Genomic DNA, 27,555 nt, shown 5'->3' on the forward strand with positions numbered 1-27,555 from the left:
CAAGTAAAGCAGGGTAATAATAATCAAAAGATAGGCTATTCAAACACACTCATGAGAATCTTATGTTCATCTATATCACAAACATGGATGTCAGTATTAGACTAGATTACTGCTACTAACGACCCATACACATTAAACTTGGTCTAGACAACTTATGAACGTAGACTACCAGTCCAATTCAATTTTTACATAACAGAGGAAACTGTCTCAAAAATCTCTCTCTTCCTTTCTAAACTCTGTCCATTTTACACCTTCGTCACCAATAGATAACACATAAAAGGGAAGATTTGTACACTACCACCTTGTTAGATGTTTTCTCGATCCTTCTGTCTGTTCTTTGTTATAGATTGTCCCTCTGTACGATGGATTGCCGCCACGTGGGAGTCACGTGCTCGTCCCGAATTAGCCACTTGTTTCTTCTGGGCTTATGAACTTTTCTCGCTGCTTCTAACACGATTTACCTTCAAAGGAATTCTTTGCTGCTTTCTCATCCGTTAGCTCCACACCGATGGTCGAAAACTCGAACACTGCCATCACCTCGTGCTATATTCTTTGATTCGCGTCGCTCAGCAAATGGAAACATGCTGCCGCTTTGCCATCTTCACACGTCTAGTGGGATATCAGACATGCTGATCCGCTCGGGAACTTCAAGCAGGAGACCCACGGGGGGGGAGAACGCGACCAGGGAACACCACAGGAACCAGGAGAAAACACGTAAAACGATGTGAATCCATTTTATACCTCATTATAGTGTCCCCTTTCCGCACTCCAAACTTGTCTACGATTCTCTTCCATTTGCTGTCACCGAGTGACATCCCCTCCATGCTGTGCACGCATTGCTTTTTTTGGGAACTCGAATTTCTTGCGCCTTCCACGAATGCCTACTCATCGCTCGTTATGTCATCCTTGGTAGTCAAACTGCAACCTTTGAACTTTCGTTCGCATGATGATACATGACTTTATACATGGCATAGTTTAACACTGATGTTTTTTGACAAATTAAGATTCCATCTATTTTAGACAATAACCTTAAACATAGTAAAATTTAATATTTATTTCTTCCTTCAATTTCATTTTAATTTAAGATTCAACCTCTTCTTTTATATTTTAATTCCTTTTTTAAGCAAAGTTAATAACTGCATCTTCACATATTATGTCTGTTTTGCTAAGAGTACAAGTGTGCTTTTGCTTGATATTGTTCCCTTGTTAAGAATGGAGCGGTTCTATTCTTGATAGAGCCATCATTCAAGATCTAACAGCTGGCACTTATGCCAATGCATGGAAGCAATCTCTTATCAGCTTTACTCCAAATAAAGAGAGATAGAAGTCTACTGTCAAACTATCGAATAATCAGCATCACCTATCCTCCTCAAAATAATGGGGAAAGTCGTCAACAGCCAACTGCTCCACTACTTCAAAGCCCACCAATTAATCAGTGACCACCAGTATGGATTCTACAATTTAAGATCCACAGTTGACCTCTTAGCTTACATCACCCAATGCTGGACACATGCCATGGAAAAGTTCAGAGAAACTTGTGCTGTCACTGTTGACATTTCCAGAGCTTTTGACTGTGTCTGGCATTGAGGCCTGCTAGATAAACTTCCATCCTCTGGTCATTCTCTGCAAGTCATGGTAGATGGCTCTCTCTTTCTCCTGTACATAAATGATCTACTCCATATTATCACTAATCCTATTCACAGCTTTGCAGACGATAATACCCTCCACTCATTTCACAAACCATGCAGTACTCTGACATCCCAACCTCCTAGATCATCTATAACCAGAGCCTTAAATACTAACCTACATACCATCTTTCAATGAGGTGAGGACAATCTGGTAACAGTCAATACCACCAAAATACCGACCTGCCTTTTCTTGCATGAAAGAGATCTCGGCTCACCTACCCTTACTCTCAGTAATACACAAATCACCAGACAAGATTTCTCTGTTCAGACTAATATTTACATCCAGTCTCTCCTGGTATAAACACTTTGCACCAATAGCTTCCTCAGTATCAAAAAAGGCATTCTCTTTTGTTCCAGATGCTATTTTACACCAAATCAACTCTTAACTATATGCAAATCTCAAATTTGCACATGCTTAGAATACTGCTCATATGTTTGGGGTGGTACACCTAAAATTTCCCTAAAAATTCTTGGTTATGTCCAAAGGAGAGCCATTTAGCTCAAAAAGTATACATGCTATCATCAGTACATCAAGCAGAATTGGTAGACCATGTTCTGGATATCCCTTCATACAGGATAAGATAGAAGCAAAACAATGGGCTACACGGAAGATGTTATAAGTTGGTGAGACTATTTTTAGAGTTCCCTGAATCTCAAGTGTGGCTGCATAAATTTGTCTGAACTTTGGGAGACGGTCATTTAAAGATCAACTCTAGACTAATTACTGTAAAAGCTTATATGTATACAACGTTAGCCAAGTTAGGACGTTGTCTTTTGTCTCTTGAAGTTTGAATTGCTTTTACATTCACTGCCACATGGTATTGTGACATGTAGTTGCACTGTGAAAATGCTGGTTTAAAAAAAAATAAATAAAATAAAAAATAAAAATAAAATAAAAAATAGCCAATGATGAATTTCTGTAGACTGTAAGGGACTGACAAACAGTAACTAGAAAAAGTCCAAGCAGACCTAGCAACTTCATCAACAGTCTGGTTTCTTTTCAGACCAATGCAACAAGGGTTTCATGACAAGCAAACATCTAAATTAAGTGCCTTCATTTGATAGATAATTGTAAAAAATAAGAGAGAACTTGAGGTAAATTGCAAACAGGAGAACAGGCACAGGGAATTTCACCTGTGTTTAAATCTTGCATTTTTAATATTTTATTTTGTTTGTAACACCAGTTACAAATAATTATTGAACTGTTTCCAAAGCTGACCGCTGCATAGATGACTACAAATCTATCTCCCCCCCCCCAAAGTCACAACAGAGGACTTAGATCTTGAATCAATGATATAGACTAATAAGAAATCTGGATTTCTACTCTGTATGCACTAAAAAGCTACAGATGGAGACTGATGTTGGAGTAAACAATTTCCTTATCTGATGCACTGACAGGTAGCACAATGGAAGAAAGCCTCTGGGGAGAGGAATCATTATGCTCAGTGCAGGCATCTTGTCGACATTAATGCTGAACATTAATATAATCTCTTTTAAAATGCAAGACAAAAGAAGTAAATGGTAGTCTGATGTGTATCTTTACTTAACCAAGTAAAGATACACATCAGAAGCTGGTACTGATCACCTGCACAAACACAACTGGTAGGAGTAACAGACTGGTAATTGATGATTCATTTTAAATCTTTTGCCTAGTTTCAAGAAAGCAATAAAAATTTCCTTAGTAAGTATTCTGTCATACAGTAAGGCGACGAGAAGATCCAGAAAAGATGGCTGGATGTGTTTTATCTCATAATGGTCACTATTAGGTCCTATAGCAACAGAAGCAATAGGGTGAAAAGAGTGCTCTTTTCAGTTTCTTGTTAGCAAATGGCTGATTATGCTGTGTGTAATCAGTCATTTGCCTCTCTTGAAAATTCAGGAGGATATGACGCTGCTGCTGATATTCTTGCAAAGCTTTCTTCTAGCATCTGTAATGCACACATCCATTATAGGAAAATTTTTCTCTCTGTTATAAAGTATATCGTATTATTATTATTGCATGACACCTCCAAGGAGTTCAAAGACTCATCGAGGGAGGGCACCTACTATACAACTCCCCATCTCTACTACTTAATCCACCACTACCATCATCATCTACATCAGTGTTTCTCAAGCTGTGGAAAACGATGATGGGACAGGTGGTCTGTAGGCAGATTTAAATTAAATAAATAAATATATAAATTTTAATTATCCAAACAAAACAAATTAAAATTGAATAAGTGAAAATTATTGAAATAAAATGGATACTTAAAAAACCAACAAATAGTGGCAGAATGTTCATTCCATACTGAACAAATGAGGTTGGGCTGGCAATTTGGGATTTAGCCAACCAAACTGTATTCTTATTGGCTTAAACCACAATATTAAATGATGATACAACATGACATATTTCATGAAAGCTGGGTTGTCACCGGGTTAAACAAGGCCCCTGCTGTTTTTGCCAGGGAACCAGGGCAAACAGTGAAAAGTCAGCTACTGGAATAAATCCTAAAACACACCCCAACTCAACATCACCGGAGTTGAAGATCAGTTTTATCAACAGAAGAATCCTGAATGGCAAAGAAATGGAGCTAGCTGAGGAATTAGATAAGTACCAGATCGACATAATTGGGGTGACAAACAAAAAAGACAAAAAAGACTGGTGAGATCTTTCAAAGCAATAAATACAAAACTTTATATTAAGGCAGTGATAATCAAGGAAAAGAAGGTGCAGCCATAGTATTCAACACTAAATATGAGGTTAATCTTCTTGAATGGCAGGAAGTCTCAAGTAGAGTGATGTGCAAAAATATCAGAATGGGGGAACTGGACAACGAGACTTATTTGTGCCTATGGTCCCACAAAAGGTTCTACTAAGGTAGAAGTGGAGGAATTTTTTGAGGTTCTAGAGAAAGCTACTGACACAATGAAAAAGGAAAAGTTGGTCCTTTTTGGGAATATAAATTGCAGAGTAGGAAATACTTGTCAACATACAAAAATATTTTGGGAAAATTTGGAGAAAAGAGCAAAGTTAATAATAATGGCAAATACCTGTTGGATTGCTGCTCAGAACATGGACTGGTTATTACTAACACAATGTTCCAAAATTAAAATGTGCACAAATTTGCATGGAGAGAAGAGGCAAGGAATAAGAAAAGTCTCATTGACTATGTTATTGTTGATACTGATGTTTTCTCCCTGGTGCAGGACACCAGTGCACACAGAGGATTTGAAATTGGAAGTGATCACCATCTAGTCTTGAGCAGGATAAAATTGAATTTCATATTGAAAAAAAGAACATTTAAGAAAATTTTAAAGCAAATAAAAGTTGAGCAGCTCTCAGATGTAAACTGTAGACTAAAATACACAAACGTTATTCAAGAAAAAATGAAAGAATTTGAGAACAGGAACCAAACCTTCGAGATTCAGTGGCAAGCCCTGAAGAACACACTGATTGATTCAGCCAGAGAGGCAGGTGGCGAGGGTGTCTGCAATGATAGAAAAATCAGAACATCATTGTGGACACAGGAAGTTAAAACAGGCAGTAAAAGAAAAGTAGAAAACATATCAAAAGTTTCTGGCAAATAAGTCAGCTTATGCTCTTAGAGAATACAGAAACAAATGTAAGAAAGCTAAACACTCTGTAAAACTAGCTAAACAAAAGTCATGGAAGATTTAAGTAAGAACATAGAAAATAAACATCGAGAAGGTGGCAAGATATTCTGGAGGTTGTGGAAGAAGCTTAGAAATGGAGGAAAGAGTACTGTAAAAGGAATTAGAGATGATAAAGGGAACATGAAAACAGGAGAAAAAGATATCCTTGAAGTATGGAGTAATCACTTTGAAAATTGCTAAATAAAACAAGCAGTGATTACGCAGTGGTAAAAAATACTCAACAGGCATGCAATCAGGAATACATATCCATACTAGAAGTAGAAAAAGCCATCAAAAGCCTGAACTGTGGAAAGGCAGCAGGAGTAGATGATATTCAACCAGAAATGCCAAAGTATGGAGGTATAAAAGTTTTACAGTGGCTGCATAGTTCTGAGGGACGAATTCCAGATGATTGGAGTAGAGCTCTCATAGTATCCATATAAAAAAAGGGAAATAAAATTGAGGGTAAAAATTACAGAGGTATTTTTCTACTGAGTGTTCCTGATAAAATTTACGCGAGTATACTGAGAAACTGTTGAGAAGGATTGTGGAAGAAAAGCTCGGTTAAGAACAAGCTGGATTCAGGCCAAATAGAGGCTGTCAGGATCAGATTTTCACTTCATGACAAATAGTTGAGAAATAATGGGAATATAACAAAGATCTGAATTTAAGTTTTGTAGATTTGGAAAAAGTATACGACAAGGTGCCAAGAGAGAAGCTATTCAAAACAGTGCAGTTGCATGGTGTCAGTGGGGCATTATATCAAGCAATACTTAGTCTTTATTTGAGTTGTAAGTCAGCAGTTAGAATTGAAGGAAGTACAGGAAGGTGGTTTAATGTCAAATCTGGTGTCAAACAAGGATGTACATTATTCCTCTGTTATTCATTATCTATATGGATAACATCATGAAGAGAAGTGGTCTTAAACCTGATATCAAAATTAGAGATGCTCTCAGCTCTTTGCTTTATGTGGATAATGTTATACTTCTAAATAAATCCGCTACAAGTCTGCAAGATTCCCTGACTAAATTGAATAAGTGTTGTAATAGATATGGTATGAAAGTCAGCAATAACAAGACAAAGACAATGAAAAACATTATTTCCAGCAGGACATAGTATTTTCTCTCACCCTGTCAGATGGTTAGGGTGATGGCAAGAGGACTATGATTGCCTCGACATGAATGTATTACTGGATTTGCAAATAAGTTCATTCGGTTTATTCATTAGTACAAGTTTACGCCGCTTCACCTGTCGCTATTGTTCCGCTACCACACAACGCTATTGCGCTGTTGAAAGGTGACATTTCACATAACCTTTCAGTGAATTTTCGTTCAAACTACTTCAGTTGCATGTGTGTAATATATTTTTAGAAAAGGAAGGAAATAACGTACATTACCGGCATATTTTGCTTTTTTATTTAAAAAAAAGCAAACGAGCTATGGAGGCCCATAAAAAATATGTAGCATATATGAGGATGGTGCCTTAACAGAACATGTATGCCAAAAGTGGTTTGCCAAATTTCGTTCTGGAGATTTCGACGTTGGTGATGCGCCTTGCGACGGTCACCCGACCGAGGTTGATTCGAGTGTTGTGAAGGATATCGTCGACAAAAATCCGTCACAAACAATGCGGGAGATTGCTGCAGTACTGAATGTATCCCATACAAGATTTGAAAACCATTTGCAGAAGCTGGGATATGTTTCAAAACTCAATGTTTGGGTGCTGCATGAATTGACTGAGGCCAATATGACTGCTTGCATATCCATCTGTGATTCACTGCGACGTCGCCAAGAAAACAACCCATTTTTGAAGTGGATGATTTATGGAGATAAAAAATGGGTCATGTACGATAACGTGGTATGTAAAAGATCATGGGGACACAAGAGCTAACTGCTGCAGAGAACTCAAAAGCGAGATTGCACCCAAAGAAGATCATGCTCTCTGTGTGGTGGGATTATAATGGTGTTGTCCACTACGAGGTGTTACCGTCAGCCAGAATGATTGATTCAACTGTCTATTGCTCACAGTTAATGCAACTGGCCCATGCAATTAGCACAAAACGTCCTGAATTAGCAAATCGGAAAGGAGTTGTCTTTCACCACGACAACACCAGACCCCACACATCGTTAACAACCCGGAGTAAATTGTTATGTCATGGCTGGAATGTTTTGCCACATCGGCCGTATTCACTGGACCTGGCACCTTCTGATTACCACTTATTCCGATCGTTGCAGAATTCTCTGAATGGGAAAACCTTCACTAATGAGGAGGCTGTCAAAAGACACCTGGATCAGTTTTTCGCCAGTAAATAAACCTCAGGAGTTTTATGAACGCAGCATAATGAAGTTGTTGGACAGAGGGCAAGAGGTCACTGATAAAGAGGGTCAATATATAACTGACTAGTATGTATTACATATATTAAATAAAATGTGTTTCATTCTACTCTGAAGAACCGAACGAACTTATTCCGATCGTTGCAGAATTCTCTGAATGGGAAAACCTTCACTAATGAGGAGGCTGTCAAAAGACACCTGGATCAGTTTTTCGCCAGTAAATAAACCTCAGGAGTTTTATGAACGCAGCATAATGAAGTTGGTGGACAGATGGCAAGAGGTCATTGATAAAGAGGGTCAATATATAACTGACTAGTATGTATTACATATATTAAATAAAATGTGTTTCATTCTACTCTGAAGAACCGAACGAACTTATTTGCCAACCCAATAAAATAATTGTGAAATCACAAGAATATTAGAAAAGAACTGTATTTCAGTTTTGCAGATCTGAAAAAGACATATGACAAGGTGTGCTAAGAGAAAAACTTTTCAAAACACAAATTATGTAGTGTAAATGGGACAGTATATTAATATTTAAGCTGCTAGTCAGATTTATAAAATTTTTACACTGACTGCTCTGCATATTCAGTAGGTACAGATTGAAGGCTACATTCCAGATAAACGCAGTGAGAGCTCTTGTATTAGTCATGTATACAAAAGGAAATTAAATCTGAATGTGAGAATTAGAGGAATTTTGCTACTGAGTATTCCGAGTAAGATTAATGCATGCATGCATACATGAGAAGAATAAGTGCAGTCAGACCAAATAAAGAATTTTCAGGATCACATTTCCATTTTCATACAGACAGATCAAAAATCATGGGAATACAATGATATCTCGATTCATTTAAGGTTTCTAGATATGTAAAATACATATAACAAGGTGCTGCCAATAGAAATGCTGTTCAAACTACTACAATAATATGAGATGAAAATGACATTTATTGAGCAAACTATCTATATTTAAATTGTAGTTCAGAAGTTAGAATTGAAGGACGTAAAGGAAGATTGTTTGACATGAATTCAAGTGTAAGACAAGAATGCATCTCCTTCACTATTATTCGTTACCTATAGAGATCACACTATGAAGTAAGGTGGCATTAAACTTGATATCAAAATTGGAGACCTGGCTCTTTACTTTCTGCAGATAGTGTTATAATAATGATAACCCATAGTATGTACAAGCTGTTAAGGTCCACAACCTGTCTAAGTTGGCTTTTGTAACCATATATTTTGGATATAATGGTTTGTCTCATGTATAATTTTGTGTGTGTGAGAGAGAGAGAGAGAGAGAGAGAGAATGAATTACAGGTGTTTTCCTGGTTTGTTTGCCTACTTGTGGAATGAAAAACTCAGTTTCCATGAGGGAAAAACTCTGCCACCTCTATATCAGACTGTCTCACTCACCTTCAATTCAAAACAGCTCTGAATGGATCAAATTAGGAAGAAATGGCATTGCCTGATATCAAAACTGGAGACTAAATCTCAGCTGTCTATGCAGATGATGTCATACTCTTAAAAGTTCTGGAGGATTCTTTAAATAAACTGAATAGCTGCTATAATAAATTTGCAATATTACTGGTTTCATAATTGGTAATAAAAGATAAAAGAGATGATAATAGGCAGGAACATTCATTGAATCCTAAATGGAGAACTTATAGAATAAGAAAAACATTTCAACTATTCAAACACAATCTGCAGTGAATATGGCTAATTAAATAAGAAAATACATAACAGAACAAGCAAGCAGGTACAGCAGGGAGTTAACTATAAAAATGTATATGGAATAAGAGAGAAATTCATCCAACAAAGAAGTAGTTATACAGAAGTCAAGCATTCTAGCCAATTTTAACTTAGGGATCAGAGAGTTTGGTTGGAGATTAAACAAATGAAAGACCCCAAACATGTTAAGTTCTGAAAAAAATTAAGAAAGTGAACAGATGATATTAGCTTATTAAAATATGTTATAACCATATTAAAAATAAAGATATTAGAAAAGAATTTGGCATAATTATCATTTCAGTAATGCATGAGCATAACTAATCTCAGGTGATATGGTCACTTAAACAGCAAAATGGAAAGGTTAGCAAAACAGGTATTTGATGCTAGTAAGGCTGGAAAGAGACCCAGACTAAGACCAAGACGGTTTAATCACATGTACTAAATGAACAGCAGTGGTCAAGAGCATTGATCACATGTCTTCTCTTTGATTCAACTCTGCCATATACTACTTTTTCCTATCTGTCCTTTAGTCACCTCCTTATCCATATCACCAAATGCATGTTCTTCCCATGTGCTCATAGTCAATAGCATTAAGATTAAGGCAAACCCCAAGTAAAGGATTACTGGGTCTGTAGTACTTTATGATATCAAAATTGGAGATGTTAATGTCAGCTCCTTGCTTTATGCGGATGATGTTATACTTCTAAATAAATCTGCTATAAGTCTGCAAGATTCCCTGACTAAATTGAATAACTGTTGTGAAAGATATGGTATGAAGGGCAGCAATAACAAGATAAAGATAATGAAAATAGGCAGAAGCAATGAAAATATTAGCTGCAGTGTGAATGGAGAACCTATAGAACAAGTAAAACATTTCAGCTACTTAGGCATGATTTTTTGTGAAGATGGTAAATTAAATATGGAAATAGACAACAGAATCAACAAAGCTGGTATGGTAGGAAGTCAACTGATTAAATTTATATGGAATAATCGAGAAATTAGTCAAAACACTAAATTTCATTTAAGTTTTCAAACCAATTTTAACTTATGGATCTGAAAGCTGGGTCAGAAGTAAAACATTTGACCAAAAACTAGAGACCATAGACATGAGAGTCCTGAGAAAGATTAGGAGCACGAACAGATGGCATCAATGGCAATACCATATTAAAAACGAGGATATTAGGAAAGAACTTGACATTGTCGGCATCCAGGAATGCATTAGCAGAGCTAACCTCAGGTGGTATGGTCACTTAAACAGAATGAGTGAGGAAAGATTAGCCAAGCAAGTGTTCTCTGCCAGGATTGATATGGTAAAAAGTTCCTTAGAAGATAGATATATATAAATATAAGATCTGACAATGTTATAACTTTGACAGGTAACAGATTGATTTGGCAGAAAATTGTAGGTAGGAAGATAGTAATGATGTAAATTTTTCATGTAGTACTATCATATCCTGTACACCCCTTGAGGATAAATGTCAGGAATTTGATGATGATGTAGTACTTTAGTACAGAAAAGTTAGAGATATTTATTGTCATGATCACTATAACTTGCTAAAATTTGATAAGGAAACAGCTTGAAAGATGATTCAAATGATGTATTTTTCCTATTACTCAATTCTTCTGTAGCAGCTATATCAGTAAGCTTATCTCTCTTTCTCTTTCTTAGGTGAAAATATGCTGAAGCTTGTACATCTGAAAATATAATAAGCTTTCATGAAGGATAGGTTTCTTTTCCTAGAAGACTTTTTTATTCCTATAAAAGCTACTCTGGACTAAAATTACCAAAACTGACAAACATTAAACCGATGACATATATTTTCACTTGCCCAAATTTTAGTCATACTATAGTTCACCCACCGATTAGAGATCCCTCGACACTTCTGCGCATGTCAGAAAAAAGGAGAATCCATTCCAATAATAGGGTAATCAATCCGTCATCTGGGATGAGTTTGTTTATTATTACAGGTAAATTTAGCTTTTCTTTTATGAACATCGCTGTTTTTAAAGTGTAACTATTTTGCTTGTATAACAGTTGGAAAAATGTACGTAGAGTATTAACAAAATTAAAAAAGGTATAGCATAAAACAAAAATGTAACTAAGTTTATTTTTAAGAAAGTTTTCTATAAAATAAAAATAATTATACAGAAAAACAGAAATTTTTTCAAATGAACTTAGATATTCTAAACTTACAGTTGAGAGAACTGAGACACTTTAATGTCCTTATGACTTGTTGTGACTCTTTTAACAAACCCATGCAAAAAAAATGTTGGAAAAAATACCATTGTCAAATCCTTTTAATCTTCAGAGTCATCTGAATCAGTGTCCGAATCACCATCACTTTCACTTAAACTGATCACCAAAGGTTCGCATAATTCGTTAATAATAACGTCTCTCTCTCTCCCAGTACATATTTTCCAATGAGGTGACATGAGAGCAATATTTTCCCCAGTTTTGAATTGTAATACTTTCAATCAACATAAAACAACAAATACTTTCAATCGCCTGTTCTGAAAGCTTAAAAAGTTTCAACATGTCAATATCCCCAGTTATGTTGTGATGGCGAATGAAACTTTTCACTTCTGCCCAAACATACTCAATAGCATTAATATCGCAATGATATGGTGGTAGCCTCAAAGCTAGAAATCATGCTCTTTGAGCAACATGTCGAATTTAAATAGTTTAGTTGTGGGCGAGTTTCTTTTGACCAAATTAAGCAATTCAATTTTTTGCATATCTGGGGAATGAGAAATGTTATTTGCAGAGAGCCAATCCATAAGAACTTGCTTCTTATTAGACCAATTTGGAACTTTGTTTAATAATTGAATAGAGTGATATGAAGCGTTATCAATTATAACAGCATTTTTAGGAAGGTTTGGAATCAGTTTTTCTTCAGCCCACTTTTCAAAGATCGTAGAATTCATTTGCCCATGGTAATTTCCAATAGTTGAATTGGCTTTGTATAGTAAGTTTGAATTCGGTAAAAAAAAAACATTTCTCCACCCACACACAAAATTATTATGCACCGGGAGGCATTTCTGGTTTGTAGCACTCCACATTCTTCTTTAGACTGCCAACATTTTCCATAAGTTAAATTACTATCAATCCAAGTTTCATCTAGATACACAATCGGTCTTTTCTCCTCCCTGAAATGAATTATTGCTCTCAAATACTGCGTTCTAGATAAAACAATGTCACTTCGCTCCATGATAAGTTTCCTTTTATTCTGGGACTTTTAAAACAAAATCCGATTTCATGAAGTATTTTCCTTAAAGTTTCTCTTTTCCAAAGAAAATTAATTTTTTCTTTAAGCACAGGAATCAATTTCTGAACAGTTGGCACTCTTTTCTCGATCAGTAAAATTCGTGAATAGTTCTTCATATAACATCTACATCAAAATCATTCAAAGCTACGGTTTTGATGGTTTTCTTTCTCTGGTGCTTTTTTTTTAGGAGATTTAAATTTTGGCTTACTTTCACCTTTTGATTCCCTACGAATTCTTTTAACAGTCGACCCCCAATATGCCCGCAATTGCACTTGCATGTTTTATGACTTGAGAAAGGGGAACAAGGAGACGGCCTTCTGATGATTCCTTTTCGCAGAATGTCAGCACATTATTCAATATTCTTTTGCAAGAGCTACTGAAACGTCTAACAACAGAACTTGTTGACTATACTGGATCCATCATACAAATTAATAATAAAAAAATAACGCAAAAAAGCGACAACAAAAATCAAGCTAGTACTAGTACAGCGAGAGACAAGAAAGCACGTGATTTCGCATGTTGGCGACCAATTCATACATCCTTCATTTTTTTCTCCTCTCCCCTTCAGCATGAATCGACTATTCTTGGCAAATTCCAAGGATAGACCTATAAATGGTGGGCAAACTATAACTATGACAACATAAATTGCAGCCTATTATTTACTGACTGATCACACGTGGTGCTGATGTGATAATGGTTAGTAATTATTTGTGAATTGGATTAACACACACACACACATTTTATTTTATAATATCAGTGATATCATAATATGATGTTGCTATTTTATCCTGGATTTTTAACATGAGATGCGAGGAAGAAGAAGGTTGTTCAGATCATCACATATTAAGTTTCATCATTAGCAACAAATACATGAATGGACTACACTAATCAAACCAAAGCAGTAACTTTAAGTATATCAACCAACCTAGATACATTCGCAAAAGAATTGAAACGAGAATTTGCAAGCCTAATCTCAGAGCATCAGTTCATTTGCCAGTGAACAACAGCTTAACCTAGACAAGAACTTAGCCATTTGGGTATCAGCACAAGAAGATACAGACTTTTTTGTTTCCAAACTTTCATCATGTTTGAAAAAATCCTGCAACCAAACACTCAGAATGCCTTAAAAGAAACCAAAGATCGATGGAAAAAAATAAGTACCTTGGTGGAATGACGAACTAACAGTCCTAAGAAAACACGTTAATGTACTTAGATGACTCTATCTAAGAACCTACAACAATCACAATTTAAGGCAGAGTAGGTGACAGAATTATTATAAAACCAAATACAGCTATCAATCCAAAATTACAAAAACAAGATCATGGAAGAAAGTTTGTACTGTGGTGACCGCATCAAATCCTTAGAACTATATATGTAAATTAGCAGCAAAAAAAAAATAAAACAACACCCATATTGTGAACTATTAAAAAAACAGATGGCTATTATACTACAAACTTAGCAGAAACTGCAGTTATAATGATAAACAAATTTATTCTTGATGACACCCAATCAACAGATGAAGACATTCACAAACTGTACAGAAAATGAATGGAAACAGATATAGATACTCCTAATGATGATTTATTTACAGCTAATGAAATCGAATCAATATTAAGATCAATGGATCCAAGAAAAAATCTCTGTAGAGGATGGGATAACTAGCAATATAATCCTAAGAACGTTTCTAAAAATCTCCAAATTTATAACAGCAGTTTACAACAAATGCCTCAAAAAAGGATGGTTTCCCTTATTATGGAAATTTATACTGATAATCAGAAGCATCCAATGAAATTAGTAAATACAGGCCTATTAGTCTCATAAATGTTGCTGCCAAAGTACTAGGAAAAACTTCTGATAATCCTTAGAACTGTATATGTAAATTAGCAGCAAGCAAAAATAAAACAACACCTATATTGTGAACTATTAAAAAAAAACAGATGGCTATTATACTACAAACTTAGCCGAATCTCCAAATTTATAACAGCAGTTTACAACAAATGCCTCAAAAAAGGATGGTTTTCCCTTATTGTGGAAATTTATACTGATAATCAGAAGCATCCAATGAAATTACAATAATTCTTTCACTAGCAAAACCAGTCTTAATATATTGATTGCTGCTCAATGTATTAAGCAGCAATCAATATGCATTTAGCCCTCAATCAAGCACAGTAGATGCTATATGAAGGTTTAATTTACTCAAGACAGTCTACAGCAAAAAATGGCACACTATTGATTTCACTTGATGTGCAGGGTGCCTTCGATGCTGCATGGTGGCCAGCCATAATTACTCAATTAAGAGATTTCAAGTATCCAAAAAACCTACTTCACCTTACAAAAATTATTTCACAGACAGAAGAGTAATCATGACATTGAAAACCAGCCACAACTGTAATGAAGGAAGTCAAATGAGGCTACCCACAAGGGTCTTGCTATGAACCAGGATGTTCTAGGTTTCTGGAACATCCAGTATGGCTCATTATTAAGACACTTTCTTTCACTAGCAAAACCAAAGTCATAGCTTTTTGCTGATGATGTGATGAGTATGATTCAGGAATGTGATGGCCAACAGTTAGAAGTAATGGTCAACAAAGAACTTTTTGAAATTGCAGAGTGGGCAGTGAGGAGAAAGTTAGTTGCAATGGCCCAAACCTAAAGTGCTCCATATCTCATGTAAACAATCAAAAATACCTAGGAGTAACAATAGATGAAAAATTTATTCAACAAGAACATCTAATAAATTGCCAAAAAAAAGCTTACAAACAATAAACCTTCTAGCTAAGTTGGCATGGATAAAGTGAGGATTAAGCCAATGAGCAATGAAAACAATACATACTGAAGCTATACCACCACTGATATTTTATGTTGCATCTGCTTGGAAAGATGCACTAAAATCTTAGAAAAAATGACGAAAGTTCAGAGTTGAACGCCTTATAGCCATATGAATAAAGAATACAGGACACTATCTTTTCAGGAAGCTTGTGTTATTGCTAGTCTAACACTGATCTGCCTGAAGATGAAAGAGTTCTGTCTAATATATGAAGTTGCTTCCAGAAGATATGATGGAAATGCTGACATTGATTCAAACCACTGCAAACCACCACTTCACTACAATGTGTCCTCACCAACAAAGAAAACATATATTAAAGAGAAGGAAAGTGCTGAAAGTGACGAATACTACATACATACTGATGGGAGTAAAACAGAACGAAACAGTGGTTGTTGCCTCATAGTATATTACAGACAGTCCATTATACAAAATTGCTGTTTTAGATTCCCTCTGTTCAAACAACCATGCAAAGCAAGCTGACAAGTTCTGTTGGGTGAAGGCACATACTGGGGTAACAAGAAATAAAACAGCCGATCAACTGGATAAAGAAGTGGTTAAACACGAATAGCTAGAAATAAGTTATCAAAAGTACCCAAATTCAGCTATAAGAATACTGGCAGAAAAAATAAACCTAAGTTTTTGTAAGATGAATGGAAAACATCTAAAAAGAGAACTACAACAACAACAAAAACAAAAAAAAAAAAAATTGTTGCCAAGTACCAGAAGCAGACTCTGGCTGCAAGTGCATGCCATCTCTCAAGGTTTAACCACACTAATAATGAGATATAGAAAATTACGACATTATTTAAATAGATTCCATATTCTGGAATCGCCATTTTGCATCTGTTGTTCACACCTTCAACAGACCGTCGATCACTTACTCTATGACTGTCAGCTACTGGACTTCATCTGGATGCAACAACACATCATCACTTCAGGAAATGAGTGACTATTGTCAAAACAGACTTATCCAAAAGCATTAGTCAAAATTATTTAATTTTGCCAATAGGATAAACTTCCAATCATGGTAATTTAATATAACTACTCATAATTAATTTCAGTAAAATTATGGAGACTGCATTAGGAATAATCACTTTATTTTCCAGATGTCTCGATGATACGTCTGGAATATGTGTATACGAGTATACACAAATACAGGCCAGGTGGCGTGTGCGAAATGTGCAATATACACAGGCGCTGCAGAAGAAAAGGCGCCTAAAAGATGTAAAAAAATATGTGATAAGAGCTTAAACAAACAACGAATGGTACATATAATTATGAATGTGTGTCGTCTTCCATTCGGATCCCTTCAGATCTTCCCGGAAACGAACAAATAAATTCTGAAATTGTATCCTGAACCCGATTATATCACTGTAATTTTTGATTCACATTTATGAAAATATACCTAAAATAGTTCTTTATTTTTTGATGTATCATAAATCAACTTATGATTAATTGTTGAGTTCTGTGTAAGGGCTGTATCCTAATTTTAATCGGATCGGATGCAGAAGCAGAAGAACTGCAAATAGAGCTGAAATTATTATCTAGAAAAATTGAAGAAAATAGTATGCCAGAAATGGTTTTGAAGTGGATTTATAACAACAACAACCTTGAAGAACTCTTTGCAAATTCACTGATTGCATTGAGAATACTATTGACTTTGCCCTTTTCAGTTGCTATTCTAAATTACAATTAATAAAGAACTATGTGCGATCAAGCAAGAGTCAAGAAAAACTAAATGGTTTGGCACTAATTTCAATAGAAAATAATATTGCTCAGTCTATGAATACTGATGTACTGCGACAGGATTTCACTAAAATGAAAGCCAGACGAGTCCCTTTTAGCAAAATTAATGTACAGAATATTTGAATAAATCTCTTAACTTTATATTACTATTTTATATTATTTTGAAAATTTATATAACTTGAAAAAATTTGCATAAGCAGGACTAATTCGTAGGTAACATTATACTGTAAAGCGGTTTTCATTTCCTGTTTGTTTTATATACACTTTATAAAAAAAAAACTTTTTATAAAGTGTGAATAAAAAGTGTTTTATAAAGTGTGAATGGAAAGGCGTTGAACATTAATCGCACACACAAGAAAAATACTATGTGCCGGTCCTGAACATATATATATATACAAAGACAAGCTATATTACATTTCAAACAGTATGCCAAAGTGACAATGATTTGATCAGCCATTATTCTACTAGTCTGACCTCTAGTGGAAAAAAAAACACATCAAAGCTATATTTTATTTATAACATCATCAGAGAACAAATTCATATCGACCTTAATATGAAGGTCAAAACATTGGGAAATTAAAGTAATTATTCCTAACATGGTTGTAGTCTCCATAATTTTACTGAAATGAATGCTGATCACCAGGTAACCCTAAAGGAAAGGAAACTACTCAAAAAAAATTGGATTATATGGTATAAAAGATGTAAATATAAAAATATAAATACGAATACTGATACAAAAATATAAATGTAAAACAGTTATTTAGAAGCTACATGTAATATACGCATTGTATGCAATAGGTCATGTAGGAAATAAATTACCTCCTAGTAAGGTTGCTATTGGGACGAACACAGAGAGAGAGAGAGAGAAAGAGAGACTAAAATGAGTAAGCAACAGGTGTGACTGGAAAATAGAGTGTGAAAAATTCATACCTGTAGCTACAATTCCATTAATTCCTTTTACTACATTTGCTGATGGCGAGTTCTTCTGTGGTAAAAGCTGCTGCAGTCTCTGCCATGCTAAAATGCGGATTAACCTTTCATCCAACTTAGTTAATTCCACTTCTGAAGAAAATAAGTCATCAAAATACTTTAGCATTTAAAAACTAAATTCTTACAGATATATTTAAAATTTTATAACTTGCCTATTTTGAATGTCATTATTATATAGAAAGATTAAATTCAATAATTCAAAGTAAACTGCTGAATTCAAGTAAATTTAAAATGAATAAATGAAAAGTGTCAATAAATACCTAAATACCTAATTTCATCAATCAGTCCAGTTACAGTAGTGTTTAATATGCAAACAGATAAGCACATGCAGAAATGGATATGATATTATTATTATTATTATTATATGCAACTGTTTTACTGAATCAAACATTGGAATGGTTCAAGAACTTTTAGTATGTATCTCAAACATTAAATTTTGTCAAGATTCATCCAGGCAGGAATCTATTATATACAGGCAGCCCTCGGTTTACGCCTCAATTCCGTTCCTGAAAAAACGGGCGTAAACCGAATCAGCGCAAAACGAACCCAATTTTAATGGGAGGTACAAAGTTATGTTCCGCACAGTCAAAAAATATGCACATGAAGTATGTGTAACATTATTATATTTAAAGCTTTGATAATACATACAGATATATTTGTTAAAATAAAATTATTAATTATTAATTACCAAAACAAAATTATATACAAAAAATATGAAACTTCGAAAAGACATTACATATTTCTATGTTGAAGTTCCCGGTTTCGGATCACCTGCATTTTTTTTGAAAACAGTATCCAGTGTTAACTGCCTAGATTTTCCTTTTCTTTCTTTAAGGAGTCAGTGTAAGGTCGAATAGATGCGATTACACTCCTTTTTACGTTAGCACTCCGTTCCCAATCGTGGTCCATTTCGCAGAGTTCATCAGTCAATGTCTCTATGCTTGCAAGGTTATGCTGTAAATCGGCCATTTTTATATCTCTCTGAGGACCTTCTTCATTTTCTTTCTCCTCCTTTGGATGTTGACTTAATTGTTCAGCTAATTCTTTTAAGTCTTCATTAGAAAGCAGTTTATCATGGCTCTCTAAGACTTCTGTCACATCTTCAGCTGTAATATCATCCAATCCCACCTCTCACGCAAGCTTGGTAACGTCTTCAATAACATTCTCCTCTTTCTCTAATTCTTCGAAGTCATGCTGGAAGTAGTTTTCGCCATGCTCCTTTTAAACACTTTGCTGACACTTTGTTCCAAGCTGACTTGATGTTGTTAATGCCCTTCAAAATATCGAATGACCACCAATAGTCTTTAATAGTCCAAGACTCTTACCATTTCCATAAATGTTAAACGGAGGTAATAGGCTTTGAAGATTGATATAATCCCCTGATCCATCAGTTGCAAAAGTGATGTTGTGTTTGGGGGCACGTAAACAACCTTGACAATGGTGTTCTTACTTCAGCAAGGTTTTGAGGATGTTCAGGGGAATTATCCAAGAGAAGCAATGTCTTGGCTGGCAAATCATTTTCATTACAGAAGTGAAGCACTGTAGGACAAAAATAATTTGTGTACCAATCTATAAAAACGTCTTGTGTAATCTAAGCTTTCTTGTTCAATTTCCAATAGAATGGAGTATGGCTTTTAGACCCTTGAAGGTGCATGGTGTCTGTGAATGGTACGCCAACATTGGTTTAAGCTTCAAAGTTCCGAAGACATTTGCACCCAACAAAAGAGCAAGTCTATTTTTTGCAGCTTTAAAATGGAGTGAAATGTTCTTCACAGGAAATGAAGGGGCGTGATGGCAATTTTTTCCAGAATAGTCCAGTCTCATCAACATTAAAAATGAGATCAGGAGGATAACTTCCTTTTCTACACAGTCTTGAAATTCTTTAGGAAAAGCAGCCGCTGCCGCAACATCTGCACTTGATGCCTCACCACATAATTTGACACTATGGCATTTACTTACTCGACTTAAATCTCATGAACCAACCTTTGCTTCCTAAAAATGTTTCTTCACCTCCATCTGTCTTTTTACGATCCTCAAAAATTGTTTTTGCTTTCTCAGTTATAACAGCCTGCGTCAAAGGTATGTTTTTCTGATTCAAGTCATCCACCCATAATGATAATAATTTTTCCATTTTTTCATGAAGTTTACCCCTGCTATAACTTACATGTTTTGCATTTAGTACTGCCATAGATTGTTGCACAGACTGTTTTATTCTATCTGCATTTTTTCATAATGGTAGTAACAGTAGATGGAAGTAAGTAATACTTCTACAGACATTAGCATGTGTCTGCCCATCTTCCATTCTTCGAATCACCTCCATCTTCTTTTCAACTTTGATTGATTTCTGCACCTTCTTAACACCAAGTTCTGCTAACTTTGCTGCACTTCTTTTATCAGACATGGTATGGAATTATGTACTTTATCAATTTAAATATGTATGCATGTAAAAAAAATTAAATAGAACAATTAGGTATATTCAACAGTAAAACTAGGTTTGATACATATACGTCGTAGTAGCTCAGTACACTCAAATACTAGAGTGTCTGCAAGCGTCGTTTCTTAGTCAGACCACACTACAGTAAGAAAGCACGCACAGGCATCCGCCGTTATTGTGAATTGGCATAAACTGAACCGTTGTAAACTGAGGACTGCCTGTACTTGCCAACACAGTAACAGATTCTTATGCATTTGGGGGAAAAAAACTACAATGCCATCATATATCACTTGACCATCTAAAATCCAGCAACCCAAATAGGGAAGTAGTTCTCATCCTGTGTGACCTGAATGTCCACAACTCCAACTGGCTCCCTTTTTCCAACACTACAGATAAAGATAGATGTGATGTGGAAGTTTTCACTATAAGCAATGATCTAATGCAAATCGTGCAGCTACCTACTTGAATTTCAGATAATCCCTTCCACACTCCCATTATCCTATATTTAAAATCTAGTTCCTCTGACTACACCCAGTTGGTCATTTCCAGAACACCCCTCCTCTGACCACACACAACCCATGATCTCTGGCATTACAATGTACAAAGTGGGATGAATTTGGGAACTGCCACTCTTCTTTCTCAATGCATGACTATTGCTTCTGCTCTTCTGACTTAGACACCTGCACTGAGCGAGTGACAGAAATCATCCTCAGTGGCTTGAAGGAATTCATCCCTCATTGCATTCAAAATTTCCACCTACTTTCCAAGTCCTGGTTCAACAGAAGATGTGCAAAAGCAGTCGAAGAAAAATCTCGACATACCACAGGTGACTTGCATCAAGAAACCAAGCTTCATACTCAGCCTATGCAGAAGCATGCAATAAATGTAAATCAACAATCTGCAAATCCAAATCCCACTTCATAAAAGCCACTAGTAGAAATCTATTCTCTGATCGAAACGGTAGCAGTGCCTTTTGGTCCCTCGTAAAACCCATCAGACACAACTTCTGCTTCACCTGTGCTCCCACCCCTCTCTCTAATCCAGTGGTTCCATTGTTACATTACCCAAAGAAAAAGCTAACCTCCTAGCATCACTCTTTTCTTCTAACTCCTGCTTGATTTGACAATGAAGACAAATCACTTTTTTCTATACCAGGAACCGAGCACCACATGCCTCTTGTGGCCTTTCGTCAGAGACATAAGAAAATTAAACAACTTGAGCACTACAAAGTCATCTGGTCCTGATTGCATCACTCCTATTGTATTCAAACATTATACTCCACAGCTAACACCTCTCCTCTATTGTCTCTGCAATTTTCTCTACTCAGCTGGCACATATCCCATCTCATCGAAACTAACATATATACAACCCATTCCAAAAAAGGGAGACAAAAGCATACCATCCAACTAATGACCAACTGCCATCACCTCAATCCTCTCCAAAATAATGGAGAAAGTAATCAATGATCAAGTATTTCCCTATCTAGAAAGCTCACCAGTTAATCAGCGACCACTGGTATGGATTCCACCAATTCAGATCCATGGCTGATATCTTAGCCTACATCAATCACCACTGGACACATGCCATGGAAAGGTTCAGAGAAACATGTGCTTTTGTTCTTGACATTTCCAAGGCTTTCAATCGTGTTTGGCATCAAGGCCTGCTCTGCAAACTTTCCTAACTTTGGTCTATCTCTGTAACTGGATAGCCAGCTTTATCTTTGATTGTTCACTGCATGTCATGGTGGATGGCACCCTTTCTTCAAGCTTTACCACCAATGCAGTGGCCAGCCTGGTTGGCTGAGTAGTTAGTGTATCTACTCTCCGGCCAAGAGGGTGCGGATTCAAACCCCACAAAGGGCAATGGATATTTGTGATTGTCTTACTAACCATTTACCACATGTACCACTGTAAACTTCTGTCCTAACACAGTATGACCTTTGATGTCTTTGTGACATAAAAATCAAACCAAAGCAGTAGTACCTCAGGGCTATGTTCTCTCACCTACCCTCTTTCTCTTATACATAAATGTCTTATGCTCAAAGACCGTAAATCCTATCAATAGTTTTGCCGATGATAGCATGCTCTACTCATCCTACTCCTTTGACAAACTATGTAGTTCCCAGACATTCCTTATACCAAGATCATCAGCAACCAGTGCCTTAAACACTGATAATCTCCATACCATCCTTGCTCCACTAGGGGCAAGGATAACCTACTCACTTTCAATGCTGACAAACTGCAGTCCCACCTTTTCTCTCACAAAAGGGATCTCAACTCAACCTTTCCTCATCCTCAGTAATACATACACACACATCACCAGAGAGGATGAACTCTTTCTCCTTGGACTGACATTTAGGTCCAACATCTCTTAGCACAAACACATCACACCAATAGCTTCTAAAAAACTAGACATTCTTTTCTGCTCAAGAATCTATTTTACACCAACCTAGCTACTAACCCTGTACAAATTCCAAATCTTCCTTAGAATATTGTTCACACATTTGGAGTGGTGCACTAAAAACCTCCTTAAATATTCTTGATGCTGTCCAGAGAACAGCAATTCAGTTCATGTATCATCCTTCCCTCAAAGGCTCACTTCAACTGCTATCTCACAGATGCAATGTTTCAGCTTTGTGTCTCTACTACAAGTATTTCCATGGTCACTCCTCCAGTGAATTGGCAAACATCCTCCACTTGCTGCTAGGCCTGTTAAAGAAGGAGCAGCTGCTGTCCAACATCCTTCTACAGTACAACTGCAAACTCATTGAACCGGCTTCTCCTCTTCCTCATTTATTACATCAACCTCTGTCCTCTGGAACAGCCTTCCTCATGATCTATTTCCCAACAATTTCAACCTATAGTTCTTTAAGAAGAATATCAATAGTATTTTTCTTTCTGATGGCATTGATGTGCTCTAGGTTCTTGTACCATTCACGTATGAAATAAATACACTCATGTTCATAGAAACCGCATCATATGCTTTAACCATGTTTTTTTTTGGTAATTAAATTTAAATGCCTATTTGAAAAGGTCTGCATGGTGAAAAGGTTTGCAAAGCGCATAGCCTAGTGGCTATGCGCTTCGCAACCATATGCCTGGGGAAGGAGTGTCCTAGGTTCAATTCCAGTCGATGACATGAGGAGCTCAAGGATCTTCCTCAGCCATAGCCAAGTTAGCCGGTCTTGGGCATGAACAGCAGGGTTTCCCCTCAGTTTATCTGGAGTTTTTCATCCCACAAGCAGGCTGTTAGATCAGAAATGGGCAACCTCATTTACAATGAAGTCACCCATCCAGATTCTAACAGAATATGCCCCACTAAGAGAGCATACTTGTCATTTCAGCAATTAAGTTCATGTCATAGAAGAATTAATATCATGATCGATAAGATGAACGAAATATTTAGTATGTGTTTTGACAGATCTAAATTAGAATTGTAGATGTGAAATAATCAAAGAGTATATGTAAAGATAATTACTAGCAATTTATAACTACGCATGCAAGAGTGTCAGTACACTGCCTAAGAAAGAGCAAAGGTCGCTCAAATACTACCGTAATATTGTAGGCACCCGTGGGTGCTAGTTCGTGGAAAATATCTAGAGGCACGTATTCCCGAAAATGGAAAGCCCTGTATAGCGGTGTGATGAGCACCCAGTCGTGGACGAATCGAAGGGCAGAATATGCGAAATCTAACTCAAAAAGAGGGCACTGGAAAGGGAGAATATATGCAGCAACACGGGTCTGGATCGTCCCCATTTGTTTGTTCCGATTTTCTCTCCGTGTGCTCCTCAGTGGTCAACGATGTCCAACTCCTATGTTCCCGGAGTTAACTACCATAGGACCCGGCAAGGCATCGCAGCAGACTATGGCAGATAAAATTGCGGGTCATTGGCAAGGAAAGTGCACTGATGTAATTCCTGAAGAAGTGAGCACCAGAGTTGAAGAGTACGTGTGATTCCCACGTGGCAGCAGACCATGAACAACAAAGTTTTTCACTACGAAGGAAGGAACCCCGAAAACCTGTGCAATGTAGATAAGTACTTTACATATTTTTTGTCCCTTAAACATTAGGATGATTGTGAACGGAAGAAATTTTGTGTTTCAGAACAAAAAATGAACTTTGAAGATTAAGCAGATTATAGAACATTTTAAATCTCATTAGACTGACTGTCCGAGAACCGTGAATTTGTTAAGAACCAATGTTTTAACCTATACAAGGAGGAAACAAGATGTGTTTGTGTCTAACGAGCACCTGATCAACTGTATGTAGTATTTTAATCATTTGAAGAAAACATTCTATGTAATGAGAAATTGCATATTTAAGGCATGAGAGAGTGAGTGAAACCTTAGATGAGTATTGCTTACATATTGTCTCTGTCTTGTATTACTAGTAGTTCATTAAATATGTCTCATTCTTTCATATGTGCGTGATCTGACCATGTGGACTGACTCTTCTGACTCATAAAAATTACGAACCTGTTAATCTGTATAAGCACGCGGGGATACCCAAAGTAAGTTAAAAAAGAAATGCTACGACTGCAAGATTAGAACACCTACGGCCTCTGATTTAGTTGTAACCACATTAGTGGCATCTAATTTCTGTGACCTTCCCTGAGTTGAGATATACTCTGTACTTATGCTCAGGCTGGCGCAGTATATAAATTCGTCTGAGAAAAAAGGGGGATGCCTCACACAAGTTAGAGAGTAGGTAATCTAAGGGCCCCACGTAGTATTTGATAGACAAAGTTTAGAGAAAAATTTTAGGAAAAGAATTAGAGCAAGGGGCCACGAACAACAACACACGTAGTATAAGAACAAAAAAAAAACAAAGGAGAACACAAAAGAGGGAAATATAACAAGGCAAACCAGTCCCGTGAACACACAGGCTAGTCATAGGATACCTCCAGGAATACGGAGTAACCAACCTATTCCGTAGGATTTCGGTTCTGAATGCTTACATGGTAAAAAGTGAAGGTGTGCGCGTGAGCGTAAATTAGGTAATCAATTTGAAAAGAGATAACAACAGAATAATTGTCACAAATAATGAAGAAGACAATATAACATTTTCATTTTTGATTAATATTTGGTTCTTTTTAGTACAAGATGTGACATAATTAGGAAATGACAAAAAAACATGACAAATTTGCAAATATTTTCAAAATGGATTGGACAGTGATATTTTCACTGAATAAACAAATACCAGTATCATAATTTAGTTCAACTGCACAGTTTTAGTAACATTCAAAGCTAAAAATTAATTTTTTACTGTTTAGTACTTTGTGGGTCATCCTCTTTCCTTTATTACAGCTTGACATCAGCAGGGGCATTAACAAAATTAATTCCTGATGGATGCAACTGTCAATTCATGGTTCCATACTCTTATAATGGGTACTTGGAGCTCCCAAAGTGTTTTTGGCTTCTTCTTGTGTATTTTAGTTTCCATTTGGTACCAAAAATTCTCAATGAGGTTGATATCTGGCCTGTTTCTTGGTCATGATAGTCGCTGAATCGAGAGTTCAGCAAGCCACTTATTAACCTACAACAAAAACTTAAACTTTTTAAAGTACTAAACTCAGTTGGTATATGGTATACATTTTGGTTGTAACAGCATTACACTTTTTTTCTTATGACAAAGGGCAGAGTCATCTTGAAAGATGAAGTTTGTCATTATAGTAAAGTGATCTCTAATAGTAGGTACCAAGTCTTCTAAAATTTTCTGGTATACTTGTGCAATAACTGAACCTTTTCTGAAATGCAAGCGACCAACACCATGATATGATATGGAGCCCAAAATCATCTGACTAGATGAGAATTTGACTGTTGACACTAGACAGTGATGGTCGAATTTTCCCCTGATTGTCTTCGAACTGACTGTCTGCCATTGGCACCGTGCAGGCTAAACTTTTTCTCATCGGAAAACAATTACTCTTTTCCACTGATCAGGGGTCCATTTGGCATGCACCAATTTAACCAAGTCAATCTCAGTTTTTTTGGTTCACAAGGGCTTCTTTTTAGACTGCCTGGTTATCAGTCCCTGTCAAATGAGTCTTCCTGACAGTTACAGAGCTTGCCACAACTCCCGTTGGTTCTTCCCAGTCCTATTTCAGTCATCCAGATGATGCAAAGTGATTTTAAGGCAGAGCTGCTTTAGAACTTGATCTTGGCACGGTGTAGACAGTGGCTTTCTCCCTGCCCACCTTCTTCCTTTCAACAGATCCTGTTTCCTTCACCTTCAGCAGCAGCTGCATCACAGTAGACTGACCACAGGATACCCTTTTAGCATGGGAGGAACATTTTTCTCTATTCAAAGATTGAATCGCACTTTTTCTGTGAGGTGTTAAATGCACATAGCTAGCCATAGCGATCTCAGCATAAGAATGTAAAAAATAGTGGGAATGATAGATGATGTAATACAATGAAATCTCTAATGATAGACCAATGAAAATTACTATTTAACTACTGAAAACTATATTTATGTAAGGTGATGCAGTTTCTACGAATGAGTGTGTGTGTTTATATATTTAATGAAAACGATACAACTAGTTTCAGCCTTTTACAGCCTTCTTCAGGTATCCACTAAAGGTAGAACACAGTAATAAAAATTGAAGTTACAAAAAACTGAGAATTACAGGCAAAAAATGCAATACATAATTGACACAAAAACGTTGTATTTTTCAAGTTGTTCTATGTAACGCGCTATTGTTTGTTGCATGCGAGCTTGCAAGTTCTCGTGAATGCCAGTATTGAACAACTGCAGCATGGCTATCAGGGATGTTATAACTCAAATTGTTGTTCAAATGTTCAGGATTAAGGAGGATTTCCCTGGACTCCACAATTTTCCTTTCAAACTCATCACTGCAGCGAAAAATGTTTTCGGATTTATCCCAGCAAACTGAGTAACTCTGTAGATCATC

At 36.3% G+C, this 27,555-nt stretch overlaps 1 protein-coding gene across 1 annotated transcript in view; it reads right to left on the reverse strand.

Moving 5' to 3' along the window:
- LOC150107164 (PHD finger protein 12) overlaps positions 1-27,555 on the reverse strand; it is a 664,368-nt gene that overhangs the window by 271,517 nt on the left and 365,296 nt on the right. The window contains exon 11 of the mRNA XM_090391685.1: positions 18,149-18,280. Coding sequence (XP_090247811.1) covers positions 18,149-18,280 — 132 coding nt within the window. The remainder of the gene's footprint in view (positions 1-18,148; positions 18,281-27,555) is intronic.

Source organism: Typopeltis vanoorti, chromosome 4 (assembly GCF_054136105.1).
Source record: "Typopeltis vanoorti isolate ZY-2024b chromosome 4, IOZ_Tvanoo_1.0, whole genome shotgun sequence".
NCBI classification, from domain to species: Eukaryota; Metazoa; Arthropoda; class Arachnida; order Uropygi; family Thelyphonidae; genus Typopeltis; species Typopeltis vanoorti.